At 40.6% G+C, this 26,060-nt stretch overlaps 1 protein-coding gene and 1 long non-coding RNA gene across 7 annotated transcripts in view; one reads left to right on the top strand and one right to left on the bottom strand.

Moving 5' to 3' along the window:
- Positions 1 to 1,164: 1,164 nt before the first annotated feature.
- On the bottom strand, positions 1,165 to 23,889 carry LOC125960394 (uncharacterized). Its single transcript, XR_007469987.1, has 2 exons — positions 23,754 to 23,889; positions 1,165 to 1,817 (listed from the first exon to the last, which is right to left on the bottom strand). It is a non-coding gene; the product is annotated as an uncharacterized LOC125960394 (long non-coding RNA).
- The window catches only part of KICS2 (KICSTOR subunit 2), a 115,718-nt gene continuing 113,431 nt past the window's right edge, over positions 23,774 to 26,060 (top strand). For all 6 annotated transcript variants that reach the window (XR_007469972.1, XR_007469973.1, XR_007469971.1 and 3 more), the window contains exon 1: positions 23,774 to 24,298. Coding sequence is in view for 1 of the 6 variants with exons in the window: in XM_004276588.3 (XP_004276636.1) it covers positions 24,064 to 24,298 (235 nt within the window). In the remaining 5 variants the exon portion in view is untranslated. The remainder of the gene's footprint in view (positions 24,299 to 26,060) is intronic.

Below are 26,060 nucleotides of genomic sequence, written 5' to 3'. Positions count from 1 at the left end.
GGGGACACGGGTTCGTGCCCCGATCCGGGAAGATTCCCGCATGCCGCAGAGCGGCTGGGCCTGTGAGCCATGGCCGCTGAGCCCGCGCTTCCGGAGCCTGTGCTCCGCAACGGGAGAGGTCACAACAGTGAGAGGTCCACATACCGCAAAAAAAAAAAAAAAAATCACTTCAAAGAGGGCTTCTCTGATCACTCCCAAGTAGCATCCCACCCACCTACATCACCTTATAGTGTATTTGTTACGTATTCTTTGCAATGTAACAATTTAAGAATGTAAGCTCTATGAGGGTCTGGCCCTCATTTGTCTTATTGAGTACTATATCCCAACGCCTGGAATAGTGCCTGGCGCAAAGTGCCTCTTCTGTGTTGGGTGAAGGATGTGCTAAAGAAACATGCAGAAGGAGCCCACAGACAGGAGCACCAGCTCCAGTCGCCACATCACAGCAGACTCATGAAAGACCCCAAGTGAGACCTGTAGAAGAACTGCCCAGCCAATCCATAGAATTGTGAGATACAGTAAAGGGTTGGATTTTTTTCAGCATCACCGAGGTATAATTGACAAATAAAATTGTAAGATATTTAAAGTATACAATGTGATGATTTGGGGCTTCCCTGGTGGTGCAGTGGTTGAGAGTCCGCCTGCCGATGCAGGGGACTCGGGTTCGTGCCCTGGTCCGGGAAGATCCCACATGCCGCCGAGCGGCTGGGCCCGTGAGCCATGGCCGCTGAGCTTGCGCGTTCGGAGCCTGTGCTCTGCAACGGGAGAGGCCACAACAGTGAGAGGCCCGCGTACCGCAAAACAAACAAACAAACAAAAACCATGTGATGATTTGATATTCTTATACTCTGTGAAAGGATTCCCCCCCTCAAGTAAATCCATCCCTCACATCACATATTTATCTTTTTTTTGGGGGGGGACCATTTAAGTTCAACTCTCTGAGCAAATTTCAATTATATAATACAGTGCTATCAACTATGGTCACCATGTTATACATTAGATCCTCAGACCTTATTCACCTTATAATTGAAAGTCTGTACCCTTCAAAGTTTGGAGAAGTACCAACCTCTCCCTATTTCCCCTACCCCACAGCCCCTGGCAACTACTTTCTATTCTCTGTTTCTATGAGCTTGACTTTTTAAGAAATAAAGTGTTGTTTTATGCCTCTTAGTTTTGGAGTGGTTTATTATGTAGCAACAGATAAAACAAGAACACTTTCATTTATTTTAAATAAAATTTTACAACATTATATCAATGTTAAGGTAATTCCAAATTAAATAATTCACCACAATCAGGCACTTTAACCAGCATAAGTATTTTACTTGTCTATATGTTCTTCTAGCTTTTTTCTACATTGTTAAAATCATATAAATTTTCCCTTTTGTCACTGTAAATGGATTCGATAGCATCTACAGAGTTCTCCCAGTCTCTTTAAAATGGGATTTATATCTGTATAGACACAACAGGGTCCACACTGTCACTGTCCCTTACTGGGAAGGGGCCTTTGGAATCACACAGCGCAAATAACGGCTGAGCGCTTAAGTGCTGATAGTGTATGATGAACACCAAGCAGACTCAGCTTGCTTCTGCCCTCAACCCTTCCCCTTTCAGTCGGTCCCTAGTTACAAAGCGAAAGTTACAAAGATCGGAAGAGATAAGGCTTTGAAAGTGTATTCATTACATATCTGAGAAAGTTCTGGCTTCTGGGTTTGGAGAAACCATGGGGCAAAGGGTTTTCTTCCATTATTTTTCTGGTCTTCTTTTCTTTCTTGTTGTCTTCTACTTGGAAGGTGACTTTGACCCTGAAGAACTAAGAGGGGCTACAGATGGGACAAAAGAAAAGGAAGCAAGATTAATATTTGCCCCAAGATTCTGAGAGGCAAAGAAACCTTTAAGTTTCCTTCTAGGTGGTCCACTCCTTTGAAGATCTCAGGAGGGGTGTAGGATTTCAGGGCGTAAGTTGTCGCCTATAAATAAAGATGATGGATTTGATCAAGGCACTAACCCCCTCCTCTTTCTACTTTTGGTGGTGATGGGGACAGAGTAGTTAGTGGTGGTGGCAGTGATGACAGATATGGTGATTTGTATGTTTTGCCAGCAAGGAGGTCAGTGGAGGAGGGTAGAGGGTGTAGATAAAGTGGCATAGGGCCACTGTGGGTTTTTGTGGGCTATCCTGCAATAGTGGCCATTATTTATAACACTGTTGCTACAGGGAAATTATTCTGTCTTCTGCACAGCTGACCGACAAATGAATTTGGAAAGGACACATTTATAAAGGAAGTATTCTACTTCTAGTAGCAACTATAACCACCAGGGGACATAATTGGACTAGGAAGACAGAAAGAAAAGCAAAACTTTGCTCTAGGAGTATTGATTCTTAAACTTCTAAAATTCCTGCTGACCTTCAAAATTAAATTAATTCTTGTTGTCAGGTGTCTTTAATATGTACTAACATAAATCTAGGTGTGAGAAAGCTCCATATGCTCTTAAAAGATCAACACAAATATATAATTTAAAAGTTTACAAAATTAAATGCAAATTAATATCATTAACATAATGCGTGATATTTTGCTCAAACTCTATCTCCTCTGCCAAATGAAGACAGTAGAATGTACCACACAGGCTCTTGAGTTCAGTATGCTGCTATCACATTTCACTCTTCTCTTTCAGAACTACTACACATCTTTATGTACGGGCCATGCTGACATCTGACTGTCCCTTAGCTTGTACATTTCACTATGTATGAAGTCTGTTTCTGTTCTCTTTTTTGGCCAAGGACAATTAAAGTTCTCCCACTCACGGACAAACAATGGATCAACATAGACAACGCAAACATGGGCATTTTGTTGAAATGAAAACAAAACTTTAGATTTCCTAAGAAACCCCACAGACTTTCAAGCTGAAAATCTAGACCCCAATTTGAGAGGCTCTGCTACAGAGGATAAGGGGCTCAAAATGTTGTCAGTATGATGACTTGTCCTCACTATTTCCCTGGGTGGTTTATGCCTTTATTTCCCCAGCACCCTCTGCTTTATTTTCAATAGTGTCCTCATTTGGATGATAAAGTAATAAGGTTATATCTGCTTAGAAACCAGTCCCAGCATGGAGTTTTAAGATCAGGAAAGACCTGTGCCTTAGCAGTGGGAGTTAGGAAACAAAAGTTAAAGCCACTTACAGAAGCTTCTTAGGTTTCTTTGAGAAGCATATCTAGTCCAATATGAGTCAAGCTTTGGGGGTTAAACCCAAACTTTTGACATGTTCTGATCTTCTTTTTTGAAGAAGAGGCCTCAGGGATTCCCCTGACTCCCCATATTCCCAAAACACCACCTCAAAACACAGGCTATATAAGAAAGGAAATACATAAAGTGAAAGATTTCATCATAATGAGGATTCTCTGATATCTGAGAGCATATAAGGTCATTTTAGGTTAAGAGAAGCGAAACTTCTGAAAGGGCCACATTTACTCAGAAAAGCTGGAAGACAGGACAGCAGTTTCATAACTGTATGACATAATTTGGCTAATATCATGCTTTGGGCTTGCTACACAACAAAATGATTCCTTGCTGCCAAGTCTCAAGACCAAATTCAGTTGCCAATGTGACTTCAGATGGTTCAATGTTAATAATAATGAAAAGATGCCATAAAATATGATTTTTAAGGAGACTGAGAAATATTTCTCTAAGAATGTCCCCAAAACAGATATTTGCTGAGATTGGTCTGTTGAAGTGATACTAATGAGAGCATTCTAGCAACTTGGAGTCCTCTTTCCTTCAGATGATGAATATTATTAGCATTATTTCATATTTACCAAGTCCCAACTGGGGCAACTTGTCATAATGGGCAGTGAAGGGAGAGGGAAAAAAGCACCACCTGTCCCTGGCATATGTGCCGAGGACACTCAATGTGCGGGCAATGTCTTAAACGTGGTCTGCTGTTTAGGAGGTTTCATATGATTTTCAAGGATCTCACTGTGCCAGAGAGAATTCAGTTCAACTCAGTAAGCATCTCTTTGGAGCTAGTTGGATACTTAGGGTATACAAAAATAAATAAAACTGGGTTCTTGTTCTAATAAGCTGAATTCTCTAAGCTGAATTATTTGAGTAGAACCTACAAAATTTTTGCCATATCATCTGTATTTTTATTTACTCCATATTTTCCTAACATCATTATTTATTCAATACTTTTCTAGTATCTCTACCTACTTTAGCCATGTCTTAAAGAATATCTTGGGAAATCACGGAGTTGATGTTCCAGATATATATTTTTAAATACTTGTGTTTACATATTTCTAATAGAGTGCACTTAAAAATGTGCATTGAAAAATAAACACAATTAAAAAAATTTTAATTGTGGGACTTCCCTGGTGGTCCAGTGGTTAAGACATTGCCTTCCAATGCAGGGGGTGCGGGTTCGGCCCCTGGTCAGGGAGCTAAGATTCCACATGCCTTAGGGCCAAAAAAAAAAAAAAACAAACCCAAAACATAAAACAGAAGCAATATTGTAACAAATTCAGTAAAGATTTAAAAAATTTTTTTTAATTAATTAATTTATTTTTGGCTGCGTTGGGTCTTAGTTGCTGCTCACGGGCTTTCTCTAGTTGCGGCTAGTGGGGGCTACTCCTCTTCACGGTGCGAGGGCTTCTCATTGCGGTGGCTTCTCTTGTTGTGGAGCACGGGCTCTAGGCGCGCGGGCTTCAGTGGTTGTGGCTCGTGGGCTCTAGAGCCCAGGCTCAGTAGTTGTGGCGCACGGGCTTAGTTGCTCCGCAGCATGTGGGATCTTCCCGGACCAGGGCTTGAACCCGTGTCCCCTACATTGGCAGGCGGGTTCTTAACCACTGCGCCACCAGGGAAGTCCTAAAATATTTTTTTAAAATCTCTTTTCCTTGGACTAACTAAAACCATCTTTGTACTACTCTATGGGAATGATAATAGTAAGGAATACTTAAAATATTTTACAAGGGTAGAATAAGTCAGATGATAGAGGTATAAAGAAAGGGTTATGGGAAATCACAGAAAGAAGAGTTTAATTCTGTTTGGGTCCATCAAGGAGGCCTAACTTAGAAGATGTTGTATTTGAGGAGGTTTTAAAAATATCTAAGCGTGTAATATTTTTTTCAAACTAAAGAACATGGCAAAATGGTAAGATTTGACAAAGCTTGGTGGTGAGTGCACAGATATTCCTATATTATGCTCTTCTCTGTATGCTTGAAATATTTCATGATAACAATAATAAAATGTGTCTAAGGTTTGGAGAAGAGAAAAGCATTCCAAGCAGAAAAGAAAGTATGAGTGAAAGCACAGAATCCTGAAATTCAGGCTAGGTGTCTTCGATAGAAGGTGAGCACCGGAAGATTAGGATGTGGCAGATCATGCAGGACCTTGGCTAAGTAGTCCTGAATAAGAGGTCTGGGGGGTGTGGGAAATCCCTGGAGGTTTCTGATGAACAATATATAACCAGAGCAGTAGATCAGGAATGGAACTCTGGGAGAGAACTGCAAGAATGGGAGAGCCCAGATTTGGAAGGATCTTATAATAATGATTCGAGTGACAATACTGTAGTCTCCCTAAGCTCCATAACATGCTGATTTGCTCCCTTGTTCTGCCCACTTGCATCCTGTTTTTATTTTTAAAAAATCCATTTCTAGGACTTCCCTGGTGGCACAGTGGTTAAGAATCCACCTGCCAATGCAGGGGACACAGGTTCGAGCCCTGGTCCGGGAAGATCCCACATGCCACAGAGCAACTAAGCCCATGCGCCACAACTACTGAGCCTGCGCTCTAGAGCCCGTGAGCCACAACTACTGAGCCCGCGTGCCACAACTAGGGGAGACCGTGCACTAGAGCCCATGCTCCGCAACAACAGAAGCCACTGCAATGAGAAGCCCATGCATTGCAACGAACAGTAGCCCCCACTTGCCGCAACTAGAGAAAGCCCGTGTGCAGCAATGAAGACCCAGTGCAGCCAAAAAAAATAAAAAATAAAAAAATCCATTTCTATTGGGTAGTCATATTTCCTCCTTCCTACCCTAGATCCTTTGCAGTCTCGTCCAACTATATTATAGACAAGGGTCTGCTAAACTTTTCCTGTAAATGGCCAGATAGTAAATATTTTAGGCCTTGCAGGCCATACAGACTCTGTTGCAACTATTCAACTCTGTTGTAGGGAGAAAAGCAGCCACAGACAATACATAATGAATGGGTGTGGTTGTGTTCCCCTAAAACTTTATTTATAGACCCTGAAATTGAAATTTCAGATAAGTACCCTTCTTTTGAATTTTTCAACATTAAAAACGTAAAAACCATTCTTAGTTTTCAGGCTGTATAAAAATAGGCTGCAGATTACAGAAATGCAAAACAAAACCATAATGAGATACCATTCCTCACCCCCTGATGGCTGTAATCAAAAAGACAAATAATCACAAGTGTTGGCGAGAACATGGAGAAATTGGAACCCTCTTACATTACTGTGGGAATGTAAAATGTCACAGTAGCCTTGGAAAACCCTTTGGCAGTTTCTCAAATGGCTAAGCATAGAGTTACATATGATGAAGCAATTCCACTCCTAGGTATATACCCAAGAGAAATGAAAATATATGTCCACACAAAACATAATACACAAATGCTCATGGCAGCATTATTCATCATAACCAAAATGTGGAAACAGTGATACAATGGATCATTTGGCAGTAAAAAAGAATGAAGTGTTACTGTGCTCAACCTGGATAAATCCTGAAAATATGCTAAGTGAAGGAAGCCAGTCACAAAAGACCACCTACTGTATGATTCCACTTATAAGAAATGTCCAGAATAGGCAGATCTATAGACAAAAAGTAGATTAGTGGTTACCTAGGGCTGGGCGCGTTTTGGAGACAGGGGGATTAACTTGCTCATGAGAGACAGTTTTTTGGGGCGTGTGATGAAAATGTTATAAAAGTGACTGGGGTGATGATAGCACAACTCAATAAATATACCAGACAACCATTGAACTGTACACTTTAAAAGGGTAACTGTATGGTATGTAAATTATATCTCAATAAAGCTGTTAAAAAATAAATAACGGGCTGCAGGCTAACTGGTCACGCAGGTGGCAGTTTGCCAGCTTCTGCTGTAGGCACCAAATGAACTGGCTCCTTTCAGAAGCTTACTAGTAGATCCAGCTATTTAAACCTGGAAAATTCAATTTAAAAGAGGTGCAAGATAACTGTAGTCAGACAGGCCTTTGTTCTTGGGTCTTGCTGGTGAGGGGATCTGTATGTCTCATAGATGTACAATCTAAGCAATGATGAATTCCTGTTTGTAATTAAAGCCAGGAATTCAGCCCCCATACTCAGATATACTCAGACTCACAGTAGTTTCCAGCAGTGAGGTCTTGCAGAGCCACTAGGCTGCAAGGACCTTCACTTTGTCCCAGCCAAGCTTCCCAGGCAAGCAATCATTTTGTCCATCTTTCTTCTTCTAGACCAGCTGGCTGGTTACCTCAGATTCCTCAACTTCCCATGATTAAAAAACAAAGCTTTGGGGACTTCCCTGGTGGCGCAGTGGTTAAGAATCCACCTCCCAATGCAGTCGACATGGGTTCGAGCCCTGGTCTGGGAAGATCCCACATGCCGCGGAGCAACTAAGCCCCTGCGCCACAACTACTGAAGCCCGGGTGCCTAGAGCCCGTGCTCTGCAACAAGAAAGCCCATGCAGCACAACAACGAAGACCCAATGCAGCCAAAAATAAATTTAAAAAAAAAAAGCTTTATCTCATTGCCTCTTTGGAGAGGTAATGCAAGGGGGTGATGGTAAAACTTAACCTAAATTTTTCTTCTTGTAATCAGTCTTGGCCAAGGCAAGACTACCTCCAGCAGACTATAAGCTCCATGAAGTCAGGGCCTTATATGATTTGTTTATGACTATATCTCCTTACCTAGCCCAGGATCTGGCTGATCATAGATGCTCAACAGATGTTTTCAATAAGAAACAGATGTTTTGAAAAACATCAATTACGACAGGAAGACTATGAAATTACCTTAAAAATGTAGAAGTAGTTTATGACCAATATTATGATATAAATTAGAATAAAGAGAATGAAAAGAAGGACAGAAATATGATTAGAAAAGTAGGAAAGGAGATGGGGAGAGAGTGTTAAAGAGAGAGGACACAGAGTCACCATTATAAGCAAGAGAAGGAGCATGGTAAAAAGAGAATTTTATTTAAAATAAAAACTGGTGAGGGTTTGACTGAAGGAGCATTTATTTTGGGAATAATCCTTTTAGGAGACTTGGTGAGTTGTAAGCCAGGACTGCTACCCATACACTGGTCAGAATAAAGACCATCCCAAATTTTGAAAAGGACAGTTTTGTCCACCACTTCATACCTTTTGTCTTAAATCCTTAGAATCTCCTGCATGAGATATTACATACCTTCCCCAGGAGGACTAGAAGTTTTAGGAAATAAAGCACATAGCAGTGTTTTTGCTTTTAAGAGGGAAGCTTTTCAGTTCACTTCCAGCCTTAATTCTTAGATAATTTGTGCCTCATCTCCTCTCTCTTTAGGCTTTGCATGTGGTGATAGCTAATTTTTAAAAATTGGAAGAGAATCTTTGGTTTTATCATTAAGTGTCAAGAAGAGGTCATGTGTAGAAAAAAATGTTTAATAAGATGCAGAAAGCACAGCCCCAAGGGTCTCCATGAAGACCTTTGCCTTACATGTAAATGGATAAATGGATGGAAATGCCACCTTTTAGTAACGTGGGTGAGAACGACAGGAATGAATGATCAGAGGAGTTAAGAATTCAATGATACATAAATACTTAAGAAAAAATACTCAAACGACTTTCTCCGAAAAACACAAGATATGAATTTTAATGATGTCACTAAAAGACCCAAACAAGTCCATGATCATTTAAAACACAAAGGGAGGATCCCTTTGTCTTAATGAGTGTTCCAATCTCCTAGAATTAACTAGAAAGAACATGTTGACAAAGATACAACTCCAATCTATTTGGGAGTTTAAATAGTGTCGATTTATGAGAACATTTATATTTTATTAAGAAAAATGATTAAAAAAATTTGCTGGGGTTCATAGTACAGCATTAGTAAAATTGAATACCATAATTATTTCAACAACTAATTATTGAGTATCAACTATGTGCTAGTCACTGTAAAGATTAATAAGACCCAGTGTGCCTATCTTCAAGAAGCTAACTATACAGCAAGCTTATAGTAAGTTAACTACAGAAATAATTATATGATAAAGTAGTTGATAATAAATGAACAGGAGGTACAGAGCTTTATGAGTTACAAGGTAAAAAGGCTTGTATATTATTGAGATAATCAGTAAAATTTTTCATGAAGGAAGTAGCATTTGAGATGAGGCTTGGAAAACAGCAACTTTTTCATAGTCTGAGAGATGAGCATTCCAGATAGTGGGTACAGTAACAGCAAAGGTACAGAAGTGGGAAAGCAGGAGAGATTTTTAGGAAACTCAACAGCTATTTTGCCAAAGTGTAAACTATATGTTTTGGGGAGGGGGCAGTAGGGAATACCACAACTGGACAGTTATGTAGGAGTCCAATTGTGGGGAGCTTTTCAAATTCATTCCCTCACTCATTCAACATTCACTGAGCCCCCGTGCCTGCCACTGTGCTGAACACAGCAGCAAAAAAATAGATAGGAGACGTGAGTACTGTAACCACATCAGCTGTGTCTCCACAGACGTTCACAACTAGAGGCCTAAACATTCTTTTCATAAAACGAAGTCACGCTATTTGTCTGCTCCCTAAATTTCATATTGAATTAGTCAAGCTTATTAACGGCCGTGACCTGAGTCCAGGCGACTGCTGTCTCACAGGGGTTCAAAAGTAATTTTGAGGAAGAGAGAAACACATTTGCAACCAATTATACTTTCCAGTTACACTCTAATTTCAAGGAACTAGGTCAAATTCCTTAGCAGGTTCGGAAGGATTTAACCTGTTCCTTTCTGGGAACAGTGACCTCTGCAGCTTGTTCCTTAAGAGGCTGATGCCACTCAGTTTGTCCCAGTGGGGTGATATCATGATGATAATCACACCCCAGTAGCTGATCCACCAGACTGGCCGAATTTGGGATTTATCAAGGTACTGCTAAAGAATTCTAAGGACAAATTCTTGCAGCTGTTTTCAGCCTTGAACATGACTGGAATATCAATCTATAAGCTGGAGGTGGCACATGTTGGAGATTTATTGAAACTACAGGAACCCAGATTTTACTGTGGCAAATTTGGGCACCCTGGCTATTAAAATAAAGAGGCTATGCCTACGTTTAAACCTTTTAAAAAAGAAATGTGAAATAACCAAACATTAAAAATAGAAATGAAAGTCATTGAAATGCAGAGCAATTATATAGATGACAAATTGAAATGTAAAAATGTATTCACGAAAAGGCTATGATAAAAGGTTATCATTCACTCAAGGTGTTATAATAAGGAGGCTTCCCAGGCTGAGTGTTAGTTGAATATAAGGTGGGGGGAGGGGCCTAAAAAGCTTTCTCAGTTTGAAGTTCAAATCTGTGGAACTCCCTGTCCTCCCGGCTTTAACTCAGACCTGACATTACTCACTTGAGGAACTGCTGTCAAGCTTGTCTTTGCATCCAGGCAGAAAACAGCACTGCAAGTCTTTACAAAAAGCCTCTGGGCCTTGAGTGGCCTCACTGATGAAAGTTAATTTACTAGTCTACTTGCCACTTACATGTTAGTCTTCTAATAAGATAGTGTTTCTCAGAGTACCTAATCTCTGTCCTTTCACCCCCTCAACCTGAAATCCACGTTGGACCAGCCCAGTCAGGAAAATGGCCTAGTTTTGATCCCCTAGATAATTATATGAGTCTTTTTTCTTTTTGGCTCTGTTGCGTGGCTTATGGGATCTAAGTTCCCCGACCAGGAACTGAACCTGGCAGTGAAAGCGCAGAGTCCTAACCACTGGACCAACAGGGAATTCCCAGGGGTCATTTTTTAAACCAAATTTCTGCTGGGTGACTCTCTCTACAGCTTAGAAAGGAAGACATAGCAGAAATATTTATTCAATTCAGTCAATCAGTATATATGTTTTAGTGCCTAATATATTCCTAGCACTGTGCATGATGCGACTAGGGAGAGAAGTGTCAGAGGCTAACAGTCAGAGATATAGGATCAACACAAATAAAGAAGGTATAAGACAGTACTCCTTTGTATGGACTGTGCTAAGAAGGCACCCTGTCCACCTGCCTTGCTACCATGGTGACAGTTACTAAGAAATGCACAGATCCACATACGAACAGGTTACAGAGTTCTGTTTTGTTGTTATTGTTTTTAAATATGCAGTTTCTCCAGTGAGATGAATGGTTCTTAATATCAGTCTCCAATTTTCTCTATGAACTCTGTATTCAAGTCCTTAAAGAGCATGTCGACCAATCCATGCAGACCCTGCACAATTTGGGGGTTTTCCTGTTGCTTGGGGATCAGGCTTTAACCCTTCATGTGTAGTGTGGAATAACCACAAGTGTTCCAGGCATCTAAGTTTACCTGACTCTAATACGCAGGCATGATTTCCCAAGGATACCCCAAGGTTAAGAAGGAATTCTTTTTTTTTTTGCAATAATAACTAAAGATGTTTATTATAGCATTATTTATACCATATTTTATCCAACTATAAGAAGGAATTCTTGATCATCCCTAAATTCCTGCTTTTTAGTGGCTGCTATCTCCTCTTTGCCCCACCTCATCCTAGCTGTGACCACTGTCCCCTCCTCATTTATTCCCCAAGCACCATTACATACAAGTGGTTCTTTATAAAAGACTTTGACTGAAAGTCTGGGAATTATAAGAGTAAGTAGTATTCTATATCACAGGTTAGGAAATATAAGTATCCAAAAGTTCTATGGCCATTTTCAACACAGGGAATTTCTCCCTATATTTTCCTCTCAGGCTCTGCCTGCTGCCACTTTACTCAGATTTCCTTCTCCTTCATCTCTTTTCTGAGTTCTCTTTTCTGAGTTCTGCAGGTCCAAATCGCTGTAATTTCATTACTCCAAGCAATGTAATTCTCATAGTCAAACCGTCCCCCATATAGACTAACTCACAATCCCCAAAGGCCCATCTTTTTTTTTCTCTCCTCAAACAAAATCTCTTTTGCTGTTCCCCTGGAATGTAAAATAGCAGCTAAACATAACTGTTTTTAAAAGGTACTTATTTTCTTTCCCTGCTTACACACTTTTTGGCTGAATTCTTCCGTTTACTCTGTACTCATGGTAACTTTTTTCTTGAGACTGTCTGAACTACAGATGTAAAGTCAAAGTGTCAGAAACATTATGCATCGTGCATAGGTCATTCATATGTTTAGAGAGAAGTTTAGTTCCTTTTTTTCTTTTTAAAATTCATTTTCTAAAAAAGTGATTCCTCAAAGATTGAGAAAAACTATGGAATGATTTGTGATTTTCTGATTGCCCTATAGGAGATACATAGGGAGCAGAATAAAAACTGGTCCCCTGTAGAAAACTCCCTACTGTATCTGGCATTATCCACAGGCCAAGACCCCTTTATATGCATGCAACACAATTTTCATAAAAGAAACCTTTTCACATTCAGTCACAGGAGTAGACGCTTGGGCGGTGACCACAGCTCTGCTTTAAGGATAAGAATCTTAACTTTGACTACAGAAATGTTTCCGGAAGTGCTGAGTACTGATTTCTTGGAGGCAGCCCTCAATTACATTTGAATGTCATCCCCAAAAGAAAGTAACATATGACAGTAAGTACAGCCTCTTGTGAAGATGGATATTTCCCCTTAGAAAGATCTCAATCTTTCTATCTATATATACACCCCTGGACTAGGTACCATGGAAGATGTGAGAAAACAATAAAACAAAATTGAAATCCCACAGGAGCTTAGAATTCAGAGGGTGAGAAAAGTTTCACTATACAGAAGTAATAATTATTGAATGAAAAACAAAGTAGAATTTATTCACAGAGTTCTGGAATTTTAGAACTAGAAGTATTTTAAAGATTATTCACTGATATACAGAGGAGAAAACTGGAGCCCAGAAGGGTTACCTGAGGTCACACAGTGCATTAGTGGCAGAGCCAGGAAGAGACCACAGATATCAAGAGCTTTGTCTACTTTACCACACTGTAACAACTATTAAGCATCAATTCTATGCAAGGAAATATACAGCTTGAGATAGTAAATGCAAAATGCCTAGCACAATGTGTGGGACCATCAGCTGTCATCATTATCATAATCATCACCACAATTATAATGGTTAAGAGTACAAATTTTGTGGGCAGAAGACCTAAACAGATATTTCTCCAAAGAAGACATATAGATGGCCAAGAGGCACATGAAAAGATGCTCAACATGGCTAATTATTACAGAAATGCAAATCAAAACTACAATGAGGTATCATCTCACACCAGTCAGAACGGCTATCATTTAAAAAGTCTACAAATAACAAATGCTGGAGAGGGTGTGGAGAAAAGAGAACCCTCCTGTTGGTGGGAATGTAAATTGGTGCAGCCACTGTGGAGAACAGTATGGAGGTTCCTCAAAAAACTAAAAATAGAGTTGCCATATGATCCTGCAATCCCATTCCTGGGCGTATATCCAGAGAAAACTATAATTCAAAATGATACGTGCACCCCAATGTTCATTACAGCACTATTTACAATAGCCAAGACATGGAAGCAACCTAAGTATCCATTGACAGATGAATAGATAAAGAAGACGTGGTACATATATACTGTGGAATACTACTCAGCCATAAAAAAGAATGAAATAATGCCATTTGCAGCAACATGGATGGAACCAGAAATTATCACACTAAATGAAGTCAGAAAGAGAAAGACAAATACCATATGATATCACTTACATGTGGAATCTAAAATACAACACAAATGAACTTATCTACAAAACAGAAACAGACTCACAAACATAGAGAAAAGACTTGTGGTTGCCAAGGGGGAGGGGGCTGGGGGAGGGATGGATTGGGAGTTTAGGATTAGCAGATGCAAACTAGTATATACAGAATGGATAAACAACAAGGTCCTACTGTGTAGCACAGGAAACTATATTCAGTATCCTGTGATAAACCATAATGAAAAAGAATGCATATATATGTATAACTTAATCACTTTGCTGTGGAGTAGAGATTAACACAACATTGTAAATCAACTATACTTCAATAAAATTAAGTTTTTTAGTACAAATTTTGGTATTGGAACTGGAGGGTTGCAGTTCTACCACTTATTGTGTAACTGTAGATGAGCTACTTATCTTCTCCAAACCCTAGCTTCTTCATCTATAGAATGGGAATAAAAATAATATCTACCTAATAGGATGGTTATGAGGATTATATATACTTCTCACTTGAGTATGTTCAAACATTAGCTGTTCCATTTATTAACCTATATAGGTATACAGAGAGACAGACAAAGATACACACATACAGAGTATTGGTGGAACTTCTCTTTGCTCTGCCAAAAAGAAAGCCAAAAAGTTAACACTTTTTTAGCTTTTACTATATAGATATCAGTACACAAAAGTATGGAGCAAAGAAAATAGGAAAAGAAATGCTATTTGGGATATTACAATATAGAAACTGCTTACTATTCTCAACAAATATACACCAAGTTTCTGTTTTCAAGGAGCTTGTAACCTAGTGGAGGAAGAAACCAGGCTGTTACGATATGGAGTGATATACACATTGCAAAGCCAGAGTTAAGAGCTGTGAAAGCTCACAAAAGGGCATCCTATTCAGTAAGAGTGGAGGCAGAGAAGTGAGTCTCAGAGAAGGTTTCTCAAATAAAGGAGTAAAGAGCTGGCCAAAGATGAGAAGAGTTGGAAAGTGCCTAAAGCTACAATCCAGGTGGGTCCTCAGGATCCATGCCAAACCCCTAGTGTGCCTTCTTACACTGCAGGTGTTAAAGAAGGAAAAACCACACCTCCCCCATCTCCCTGCAGTTAGGGTTCTGCTCCTGCCAATTAGAAGGTGGATCACAGGCTGAAGCCACCTGCTTTGTTTCTGCTGGCGAACTCAGCTGTGAACACGTTGGGCTTTTCTGCTACATTATTTCAGTGTCTAGGTACTAACTTCACAGGCGTTGAGAGGTAGTCACAGGAGCAGCAGTGGCTTCCTGATCCTTGGATTAACAGCTACAGTGGTATGTCTTTGAACTCAACAGTTCCAATGGAGTCCCCTGATTCCCCGTCTCTCTGATTATTGCAGAGGTAGCAGCTACCCTGGTAAACCAGCCCAGCAGTCTTGTCCTAGTAATCATTCCTGGAGGCCCCACTTTATCCCTTCACCCTTTCCAATAACTTTGTAAGCTCCTGATTCCCTGAATTAAATCCTTCTTGCTTAAAATGATGTGAATGGTTCCCATTGCTTGAATCGAATACACCAAAAGAATACAAAAATGCAAAATGTGCCATGAATAATATTATTTGCAGGGGTCAGCAAATAATGGGCTGAACATGGGTGTGTAAATATCTCTTTGAGATCCTTTCTTTTGGATATATCCCTAGAAGAGGGATTACTGGATCATACGGTATTTCTGTTTTTAGTTTTTTGAGGAACCACCACAGTTTTCCATAGGGGCTGCACCATATTATGTTCTTCCCAACAGGGGACAAGGGTTCCAATTTCTCCACATCCTCGCCAACAATTGTGATTTTCTGTTTTGTTTTTTTGATGGTAGCCATTCTAATGAGCATGAGTGATATGTCACTGTGGTCTTGATTTGCATTTTCCTAATCATTAGTGATGCTGAGCATCTTTTTATATGCTTTTTGGCCATTTGTATATCTTCTTTGCCCATTTTAAAATTGGATTCTATTCTATTTGTTGTTGTTGAATTGTAAGAGTTCCTTATATATTCTGAATATTATCCCCTTATCAGACACATGATTTCCTTGGGTTGCTTTTTCACTCTGTTGCTTCTGCCAGTCCAGTTTTAGTCCATGCTCACGAATGGAAGTCTAGTCCGGAGCAACTTGCTGGCAGTCTGGCCAGATCTGGAGCCATCTTCCATCCTAAAGACACCAGTGGGAATAAGCCAGAGCATCCCTATCTTGGACACTTCAGGTCTTAGATACTCTGATTCCCTGTGATATCGAAAAGTATCTCCATGCTTTACTTTGAACCAGAACAAGCCAACCTAAGGTTTCTGGGGCTGCCAAATTAGAAAGAGCCTCAAGACTGGGTATGGGAGTCATGGAGGTAGACTCACCAGATTCAGGTTTTCCACTGTCAAGTACCTGCCACTAGAAAGCTGAAATCAAACACAATTTTCACATCTGTTTTGTAATTTAGCGCTGCTCCTTTTACTTCAAAGAGTAGTTCAGTTCATCTTCTTTGATTCTCTCTGTTTATCCTGAGGGGATAAAATATCCCAACCCTAGAGACCTTAACGATTTCCAGTAGAATACATAGAGAGTTAATGCATGACTTAGTCTAAAATACAACCCAGTTCACACAGTACTTGCTCCAAAAAATCCTTGCTGATTCTGTATTAGTGGGTATGAACTCCAAGGCATGCTACGTTTGCTAAAATATCCTATTTGAAGAGAGACGATTCTGATTTATAGAAGGTCTATTTCCTTTTCTAACTACTACTGCCTTTTGGAAGACTTTAGGAAGCCTTAATGTGCATTATTTTTATGGTCCCCACAAGAAAAGGAAAATGGGATGGTTAAGAGAGCTGCATAAGGTCAAGAAGAAGAAACACTGGAAATGAAAGATCCTAATTCTCTTCTTCCCTGACTTTTATGTTAAGTTGTTGCTATTCAAGGGCCTACATTCAAGTGTTTATCACTGCATTACCTTTAATCATGAGTATCAGGGATAGTGACATTTATAAATGATTTCAGCTGTAAGTAACAGAAAACCCAAACATAAGTAAGTTAAAAAAATAGTTTTTTCCTCATCATAACAAGAAATCCAGAGATAGGTAGTTGCTGGCACTGGTTTAAATGTTCAGCGATCTCAAGGCTGAAAGTCGTTCATTTTCTCAACTTTTCACTCACGGATGAAAGATGGCTACCACAGCTCCAGACATACTATTCCTTACAAAGTAGAGAGAACAGAGAAGAGATGATACCAGTTCTGGCTGTGCCATTTTATTTGGAAGGCATAAGGTTTCCTGGAACTTCCCCCTCAACCTCAGAAATCTTCAGCTTACTTCTCGAAGGCTGAAACACCACTCCCAGGTGTAAGCAAGGCTAGGAAAACAAAATACATGGGAATATTTGGTTTTCCCACCCCAGAAGCAGGCAAGTGAGAGGGAAGTTGGCAATGAGAGTTGGTCTGCCAAGTTTTAGGGTTTGCCACAGTGAAAACCAGGAAACACCAAAATATTCAAGAATGCAAGACTGACTAAGTGTAACGTGCCATATGAATCCCAGGTAGCTGTTAAAAATTGTGGTACAGAAAAATACTTAGTGGCATCATGCAAAATTATTCATAAAATGTTATCAACTAAAAAATTAACATATAAAACAATAGATGAGAAAACATCAAATTTGTTGGGGTGACCTAAGTTTAGATAGATTTTTAAAAATAAATTTATTTATTTATTCATTTATTTATTTATGGCTGGGTTGGGTCTTCCTTGCTGCACGCGGGCTTTCTCTAGTTGCGGCGGGTGGGGGCTACTCTTCATTGCGGTGCGCGGGATCTAGGCACGCGGGCTTCAGTAGTTGTGGCATGCAGGCTCAGTAGTTGTGGCTCGTGGGCTCTAGAGCGCAGGCTCAGTAGTTGTGGCACATGGCCTTAGTTGCTCCGTGGCAGGTGGGATCTTCCCGGACCAGGGCTTGAACCTGTGTCGCCTGCATTGGCAGGCAGATTCTTAACCACTGCACCACCAGGGAAGCCCTAGATAGATTTTTAGAAGTTAAATATATATATGCAAAAAGAAAAAAACTGGAACCTATACTCTGAAAATGTTGACTTAGGTTGGGTTTTCCAGGAAACAGACTCTGAGGCAGAGATTTGCTTGCAGCTGGTTTAGTGGAGAGTGCTCTGAGGAGCAGCACCTGTTGTGGGGGCAGGACTGGGCAGAGGGAGAAGGTGAACTGCAGGGCAGATGCCACAGAGGCTTTAATTGGTTCCATTGGAAGTTCTGAAGCTGAAGTCCCAGACTGTCCCAACCGAGGGACTGTGCCTTGTACCTCCACAAGTGACCAGTCGTGGGATTTGGACTGTCCCCAGGGAGGGGATATAACCTAGAGTGAGGCAGTTTCCTTCACAGAGGCAATTTTGGAGAAGAATTCAACTGTGAGTCATCAACAGCCAACATTCTTGGCAGCTGTATCTTGAGATCCGGGCAGCACACCGCAGCGTCCACCAGAAATGTCAACAGTGATTATCTCTGGGTTTGGGGATTAAGGTTGGTTTTCTCTCTTTTTAAAAATATTTTCCAAATTTTCCATAATGAATATAACATTGTTCTAAGCATTAAATGAGTTAATTCATAGAAAGCAGTTAGCACAGTTCCTGGAATTTATTAAACACTCAATAAATTTAGCTATAATTATTTTGTATTTATATATATATATGTATATACGTGTTCATGTAACATTTTAAAGGGAAAACATAAATATGGATATTGTCAAGAAGAACGTATGAAATAGGATTAAAATAATAACAGAACTTGCTGTTCCTTTTGGCTTATTATTTTTTAAAATATTGATTTATTTATTTGGCTGCACTGGGTCTTAGCTGCAGCATGAGGGATCTTTGTTGCTGTGTGCGGGATCTTTAGTTGCGGCATGCGGGATACTTAGTTGGGGCATGCAGGATCTAGTTTGCTGACCAGGGATCGAACCTGGGCCCCCCGCACTGGGAGCTTGGAGTTTCAACTGCTGGACCACCAGGGAAGCCCCTGGCTTATTATTCTTTTAATCTGTGAAATTCTTTCTTATGACATTGTTTCGTTCCGGCATGTCCAATAGAACTTTATGTAATGACAGAAATTTCAGGGACTTCCGTGGCAGTCCAGTGGTTAACACCCCACGCTCCCAATGCAGGGGGCATGGGTTCGACCCCTGGTCAGGGAACTAAGATTCTGTATGCCGCACGGTCAGTGTCTGTGCTGCCCAATATGGTAGCCATTAGGCACAGGTGGCCGCTAGGCACTGGAAATGTAGTAGAGCAAATGAAAAGCCAAGTTTTAAATTTTATTTAGTTCCAATTCATTCAAATGTAAATAGCCACATATTGCTAGTGGCTACCATATTGGACAACGCAGCTCTATACCAATATTAGGCAATGGTTATGTAGAGAATAGACCTAAAATATTCTTTTTCTAAGTTTGGATTCGTTCCTCAACTCACTACCCTGTATAATCTCCTACTTGTGATTTCAAAATCACATTTTATTTACATGTGTAGAAAAACAAAATGCAAAGAGTTAATTAAGTGTACAAAAAAGGATTGTTGGTGGTGGTGGTGGTCAGACTTTTAAAATATACAACAGGGAAAGTAATTTAGTTGAAAGGTGCTAAAGAGCTACATAATGTATTGCTAATTGTATGGTATCTTTTAGTAAATAATCCAAAGAGAAAATGAAAGAGGTTGTTCCATATCATATATCTGGTTCCTCTTCGTAAGCTAAAAGAGGCTTCTCACCAAAATCATACTTTTCAACCATACTGTCCATATAAAAAGGGAGATAACTGCAGAAACAATTTGAAAATGCCTAAATAACAATGTGGAAGTCTCTTACCTCTTAGATGGGAGGCATATGTATATGGTAGGAGACATATGTATATGGGGATAACTCACTAACAGCAGCCAAGTTTGTGGAAAAAAGAGACACAGATCTTGGTTTGCATCTCACCCTGCGAGTTAATGGCTGTGCGTACTTTGAACAAATTACTTAACTTCTCCATAATCAAATGGTGACAGCTACACCTGCCTTGAAGATGAGTTGAAAGATTAGTGATATGTAAAGCACCTGGCATATAGTAAGTGCTAAATCAATGACAGTTTTATTATGATGTTAGTATAATGTGAAGAAAACAGATCAGCAAAAAGGAAGTAAGCCCAAATACTTAAAAACTGGGGTAGGAATTAACTGGAATAATCATTAAATTGTAAAATTATTTTTGGTATATTTTGTTTTATGTGTATTTCAACCACACAAAATTTAGTCAACTGTTTATCAAATGAATGAAAAAAATGGATGCTTGAATAAATGAATGAATAAATGCCTTGCCTGTTTTTAGTATCATTTTGCCTCCCAAATGGGTTGTTATCACTAAAATGGTTTTGTCACTGGCATTGTCACTAGGGATATTTTCAAAGACTCTGTAAAGAGCAGTATCAAATCAATGGTCTTTTCTAGACTTAACAGGAGGGATTAGGGCTGATATTAAGAAACAACTTCTTGAGCAATATTACTAATGGAGTAGTTAAGAGCTTCCATCCTTAGATATTTTTAAGAAGACAGATAATACTCCATGCTGGAAATGTCATCATCTTCTGTGGTAGTTAGCTTCCAGGGTAGCCTCCATTGAACCTTACTTCCTAAGTCAATCAAGGATGGTCCTGAATATGGCTGAGGTGATGTGTGACTTCCAAGGCTATGTCGTAAAAAGCATTGCAGCTTTGGCTCCGGTCGATCAGATTGATCACATGCTCCATGATAAGCCAGTAGCCATGCTGTGAGGAGGACACTCAAGCCATCCCATGGAGAGGCCCATGTGGCCAACAGCCTGTGCCAATCCACTGGACATGTAAGAGAGCCACCTTGAAAGCAGACTCTCCAGCTTCAAACAAGTCTTCAGATGACCACAGCCCTAGCCAACATCTGACTGCAACCTTATGAAACACTGAAACAGAAATGCCCAGTTGAGCTACTCTTGAATTCCTGACTCACAGAAACTGTGAGAGGGAATATATGACTTTTATTGTTTTAAGTCACTAAGTTTTGGGGTTATTTGATATGCAGCCAACATATCATCAATGGCAAACATTTATTGCTACTGTCCAAAATGTCCTGCTAATGGGCTGAACCAGATGACCATTTTTTTTTGAACCAGATAACCATTTAAGGTAACTTCTATCTTTGTAACATCAACCTTTTAACAGCTTATCATGTAATGAACTCAGTATCTTTTTCCTATAAACTTCCTATGAGACAAGGAGAATCAGCCAATCAAATATTTAACAAACATCCATTAAGTCTGTGGAATTAAAGAACATCAGCTAAAATTGGAGTCAGGACACACCTGTAGGGAGAGCTCTCACAGCTGTGCATCATCAATTACTCCAAATTGGAAGAGACATACCCCTACATCTCTCCCACAGGAAGGTACTGCCTACTTTACTATCCAGAAGGAAGAAGAAAACCGTCTTTCTGGCCAACCACAGCCCAGCCAATCAGAGACTGTAGCACCCTGGCCAATGAGAAGCCTCTATACTTTGGACTGCCAGCTTCCTCCAGTGAACTCTTTAGTTATGATAGCCCCTACCAAGGCCCCCCTTTTCCCTATAAAAGCAAGCTCCCCTTCCATGTTCTCTGGATTTGCCTGTGGTCCACCACAGTTCCCATAACCTGAATTGCAATTCCTCTGGCTATTCCCAAATAAACTTGTTTTGCTGGTAAAATAACTGGCTACTATTAAAGATGATAAATTCAAGGTATTACTCTAGGTGCTCTGCTGATTAAAAGGTATGATGATGCTAATGATAAAAATAACAATAATAGTAACAATAATAAGTATTACTAATATTTATTAAGCATCTACTTTAGACACTGTGCATATACTCTCATTTAACCTTAATATACATGGCCAAATGTTTTCCAGGAAGGTCATACCAAATTACACGCCCATCTGCAGTGTATAAGAACAGAGTCACTGTATGTTTACCAGCACTTAAAAACAATTTTTTTTAATCTGATAGGTGAAAAATACAATAGTTTAATCTGCATTTCTATGATTACTAGGTCTTGACATGTTAAGCACATCAAACCTTTATCTGACATACATTACAAATATTTTCCCCCCAGGTTGGTATTGCGTTTTTTGAAATTTTTACAGTCAAGCCAATCTCTTCCTTTGTAATTTCTTCCAATTCTTTTGTAATTAGTTTCTTCTCTATTTCTAGATCAATTAAATTTTCACTTGTATTTCTTTCTAGTTTGTTTACATTTTTTTGTTTTTGACTTTGAGTTTACACAGTAATTTACTTTGTTAGACTTTTTTTCCTTCTCTATTCTCTTTTTTTTTAAGTGGAGTATAGTTGCTTTACATGGCTGTGTCAGTTTTATGTGTTTATTTTATTTTATTTTATTTTGCGGTATGCGGGCCTCTCACTGTTGTGGCCTCTCCCGTTGCGGAGCACAGGCTCCGGACGCGCAGGCTCAGTGGCTGTGGCTCACGGGCCCAGCTGCTCCACAGCATGTGGGATCTTCCCAGACTGGGGCACGAACCCGTGTCCCCTGCATCGGCAGGTGGACTCTCAACCACTGTGCCACCAGGGAAGCCCTATGTTTTGTTTTTTACACATGTAATTATTTTTTGTTGCAGGATACAGGGCAAAAGTCTTTTTTTCCCCCATAATCATGTCTCCTTCACTTATAGATTGAATAAGTTTTCCTTTCCCCACTGATTTATGATGCCACCTTTACTATCTAAGGAATTCTTATATTATTGGAGTATGTTTACAGTCTTTATAATCCTCTTTCACTGTCTGTCGGTTTTGGTGCTAGTACTGCACTTTTTTGATTACTTATATCTACTCATTCACTAAGGACCACCACATTCTCTTCCAGGAAGCCTCCCTGATTCTCCCAAAGAGATACCATTGCTGCCTCCTTTTTCACCTTTATAACATATAAAATTTCACCTTTACATATAAAATTTCACAGTTAACAAAGTTGATCTTACCCAATTATATTCTTGACAGCAAGCAACAGGTATACTATATATTCATTAAAATCAAATTATGGGATTTGCATTAAAAGGTAACGATGGCAGAACCGATCTTGTTTGACAAAAAAATGAAAACAGGCGATTCCCTCATTTGTCTAACAAAAATCATTGTGCCATCCATGATGAAAACATTATAAAGGTGAATGAAACCTAGATTGTGCTTTAGGGAGTTCATTTAGTAGGGGAAAGACAGATGAAAATATACGTGTTTAAATACACTATGACTAAAGTGTATAAAATAAAAATAACAAAGAGAAAAGTAAAAACTAAGTGAGCAGTGGGGTAGTGTTTCAAGCAGTGGACATACCTATGAGCTGGGTGTTTCTTAAATGTTTGAGGATTTGTAATTAATCTGAATGACAAAGTACATCAATTCAGATTCTTTAGCAGAAGTTGCATTAACGTAGCCTTCATTCTGATAACGTTTTAAGGAAGCCTAATATAGTGTGGGTAGTACGGCCAAGCCTAGGAGCAGCTCTGGTCGGAAGCCCTTTCGTTAGCACGAACCCGAGATGACTAGAACCTGACAGAGGCGTGAATTAACCCACCACGGGTGAACATCAGACATGGGGGTGAGAGATAAACCTTTACCCACCTGAGGCTTCTACTCTATAAACCACTTACTGGAGTTGGTTTAAAAGCAATGAGGACTACAGACTCCTTGTTGTGAGAGCCAGCACAGTTCCAGGTCCAAGGCTCACCTCGCCGCGCGCCTCAGGCCCCAGCCGAGCGCCGGCCAGATGTTAGGACAAGAACTACTGACGTCACGGAAACGTGACTTCACCAGCACTGACGCAGTCTAACAGGGAGGGGCCTCTCAGCTCACCTCAGAACGCCGTCAGCTCCACGGAGCAGCGAGCGGGCCGCCTCGCGCTCTGCCCTGAGGGTCCGAATAGTCAGAGCTGCGGGAACCGAAGCGCCGGAGTCGCTCAGGAGCTAAGGAGCGGCCATCCCTCTCCCGCCTTGACCCTTAACCGCGTCCTCTCTAAGGCCCAGGCGCGGTGCAGGCGCCCGCGCGCTCACGAGCCCGCCGCTTGCGGCGGTCACGCGCACGCACGCTCGTGCGCCCGTTCCCTGAGAACCCGGAAGTGCGAGGGAGAGGCGAGCCACGTGGGTGGAGCTGGAGCGCAGCTCGCATGGGGGAGTCTATCCCGCTGGCAGCCCCGGTCCCGCTGGAACAGGCGGTGCTGGAGACGTTCTTCTCTCACCTGGGTATCTTCTCTTACGACAAGGCCAAGGACAATGTGGAGAAGGAACGAGAGGCCAACAAGAGCGCGGGGGGCAGCTGGCTGTCGCTGCTGGCGGCCTTGGCCCACCTGGCCGCGGCAGAGAAGGTCTATCACAGCCTCACCTACCTGGGGCAGAAACTAGGTACCTCCGCCCCGCCCCCCGTGCCCCTTGAGGAAGGAAAGGGAGTATATTCCCCCATCGGCAATGGCTTGGGTTCCCTGTCTCTGTCACTCTTAGCCGCAGGCTCAACTCCGCACTCCCAGGTCTCCTCCCACCGATCCCGTCCTTCCCTCGGCTTCCACAAACCCCGCCCACCGGCCTCCGCGGCAGATAGATTGGCCGTCCGGGTGGATGTTGTTTGCAGGGCTGTGCTTCAAACCGACGGCAGTATCCATTTTGCTCATGCATGGATTGGTGCCATAAATGAGAAGTTAAACTCTATGTCCTCGCTCTCTAACCAGTGACACTGCGGCGAGAGGAGCAAAACTTGGCAATACAACCTAGTTAGAATTCATGAACACTATTGTCTGGCTTCTTAAGGCCCCAGAGAGTTACAGATGGAGTCCTACCCCCTCTTCGTAGACCCACAATAAATATCTAATGAATGAAGAGAAAAATGAATGCTGGACAGGAAAGGCAAGAAATATGCCTAACACTAACAAGAGGGGCCTTGCAGGGAAAATGGTAAACACTCTTATCATCCCATGATAAATCTTGCCCCTGAAAATAAGATGCAGGAGCTGATTAAGCTGATTTTCACTAGTAGAAACCATTAGTATGAGTAAATCAGAAGGAAATAATATATGTGAAAGCCAAGGGCTATACATACGAAGTATTACTACTTAAAATTACCAATATTATGAATCCCAGAGCTTTTAGAGTTGTTTTAGTACTTTGGCGTATTTTAGACCCTTTAATATCAGAAGCACAGGGTCTGGTATGAATGAAGGACACATAACAGTATAAAATAGAAGTGTACAATTGAGTGCAGATTCCAGTTTGAGTTTCTCCCCCCCAGTTTCCTTATATTGCCTGAAGGTGACCATGTACATCTTGCTTTCAGTAAACACTCAAGGGGCAGGGCTTTCTGAGATCTTAACTGTGCTTTAGCTTTTCAAACAATAACTTGTTATTTAGTGTGTTGACTTATTGGCAACAACTAGTCAGATAGTTTCACCTTGTGTAATTTTTCCTCCCTTTCTTACAGTGGCACTTCTCAGAAATTTACAGTTGCTCTTGCAGTGTTATAATTCCCCTTTCTACAGATTGGCAAATTGTGTGCATGCAGTTGTGCGGGTAGGTGACAGAGCCTCTACCAGAATACCTACCTTTGAACTGTCAGATTGTGTTTGTGTCCAAATGATTTATAAAAATTGTAGATGTAGTATAATTTACAGTTATATATTAAATAATTTACATATTATTATGTATATATGAAAATGGGGAGGATTCTGGCTGTAAAATTGAAGGTGGGTAATTTTCTTGCAGTTTTAGTGTTTTTAGATTCCCCCACCTCATGAAGAATGGTGATTGATCCCAGTGCCATGTTTCTTATGTTTTTTTTCTTTTAGTTCACCTATGAGGATTTGATAACCTGTGGTCTCGCTCCCCAGAAAAATATATATGTAATACAATTTTGCATGTAATCTGAAAGGGTTCACTTGGATTTCCTAAAGCCTATGTATAGACCTCAGTTAAGAAATCTACTCTAGTTTAAGTTGTATGTGCCTGGTTTTAGGTGCCTGGCTGTGCCTAAGAACATGCACAAGCCCATCACTGTCTCTGACTTGGGTTCTCTGAAGTGGCTCTTATTATGTAAAGCGATTAGTTCTGCACAGACCCCAGCTTGCATGGGTGAGCCTGAGGGCTGTGCTTTGAAATTGATCCACGGAGCAATTTACAC

Source organism: Orcinus orca, chromosome 11 (assembly GCF_937001465.1).
Source record: "Orcinus orca chromosome 11, mOrcOrc1.1, whole genome shotgun sequence".
In the NCBI taxonomy this organism is placed as follows: Eukaryota; Metazoa; Chordata; class Mammalia; order Artiodactyla; family Delphinidae; genus Orcinus; species Orcinus orca.
This window is presented reverse-complemented; position numbering and strand designations above follow the sequence as displayed.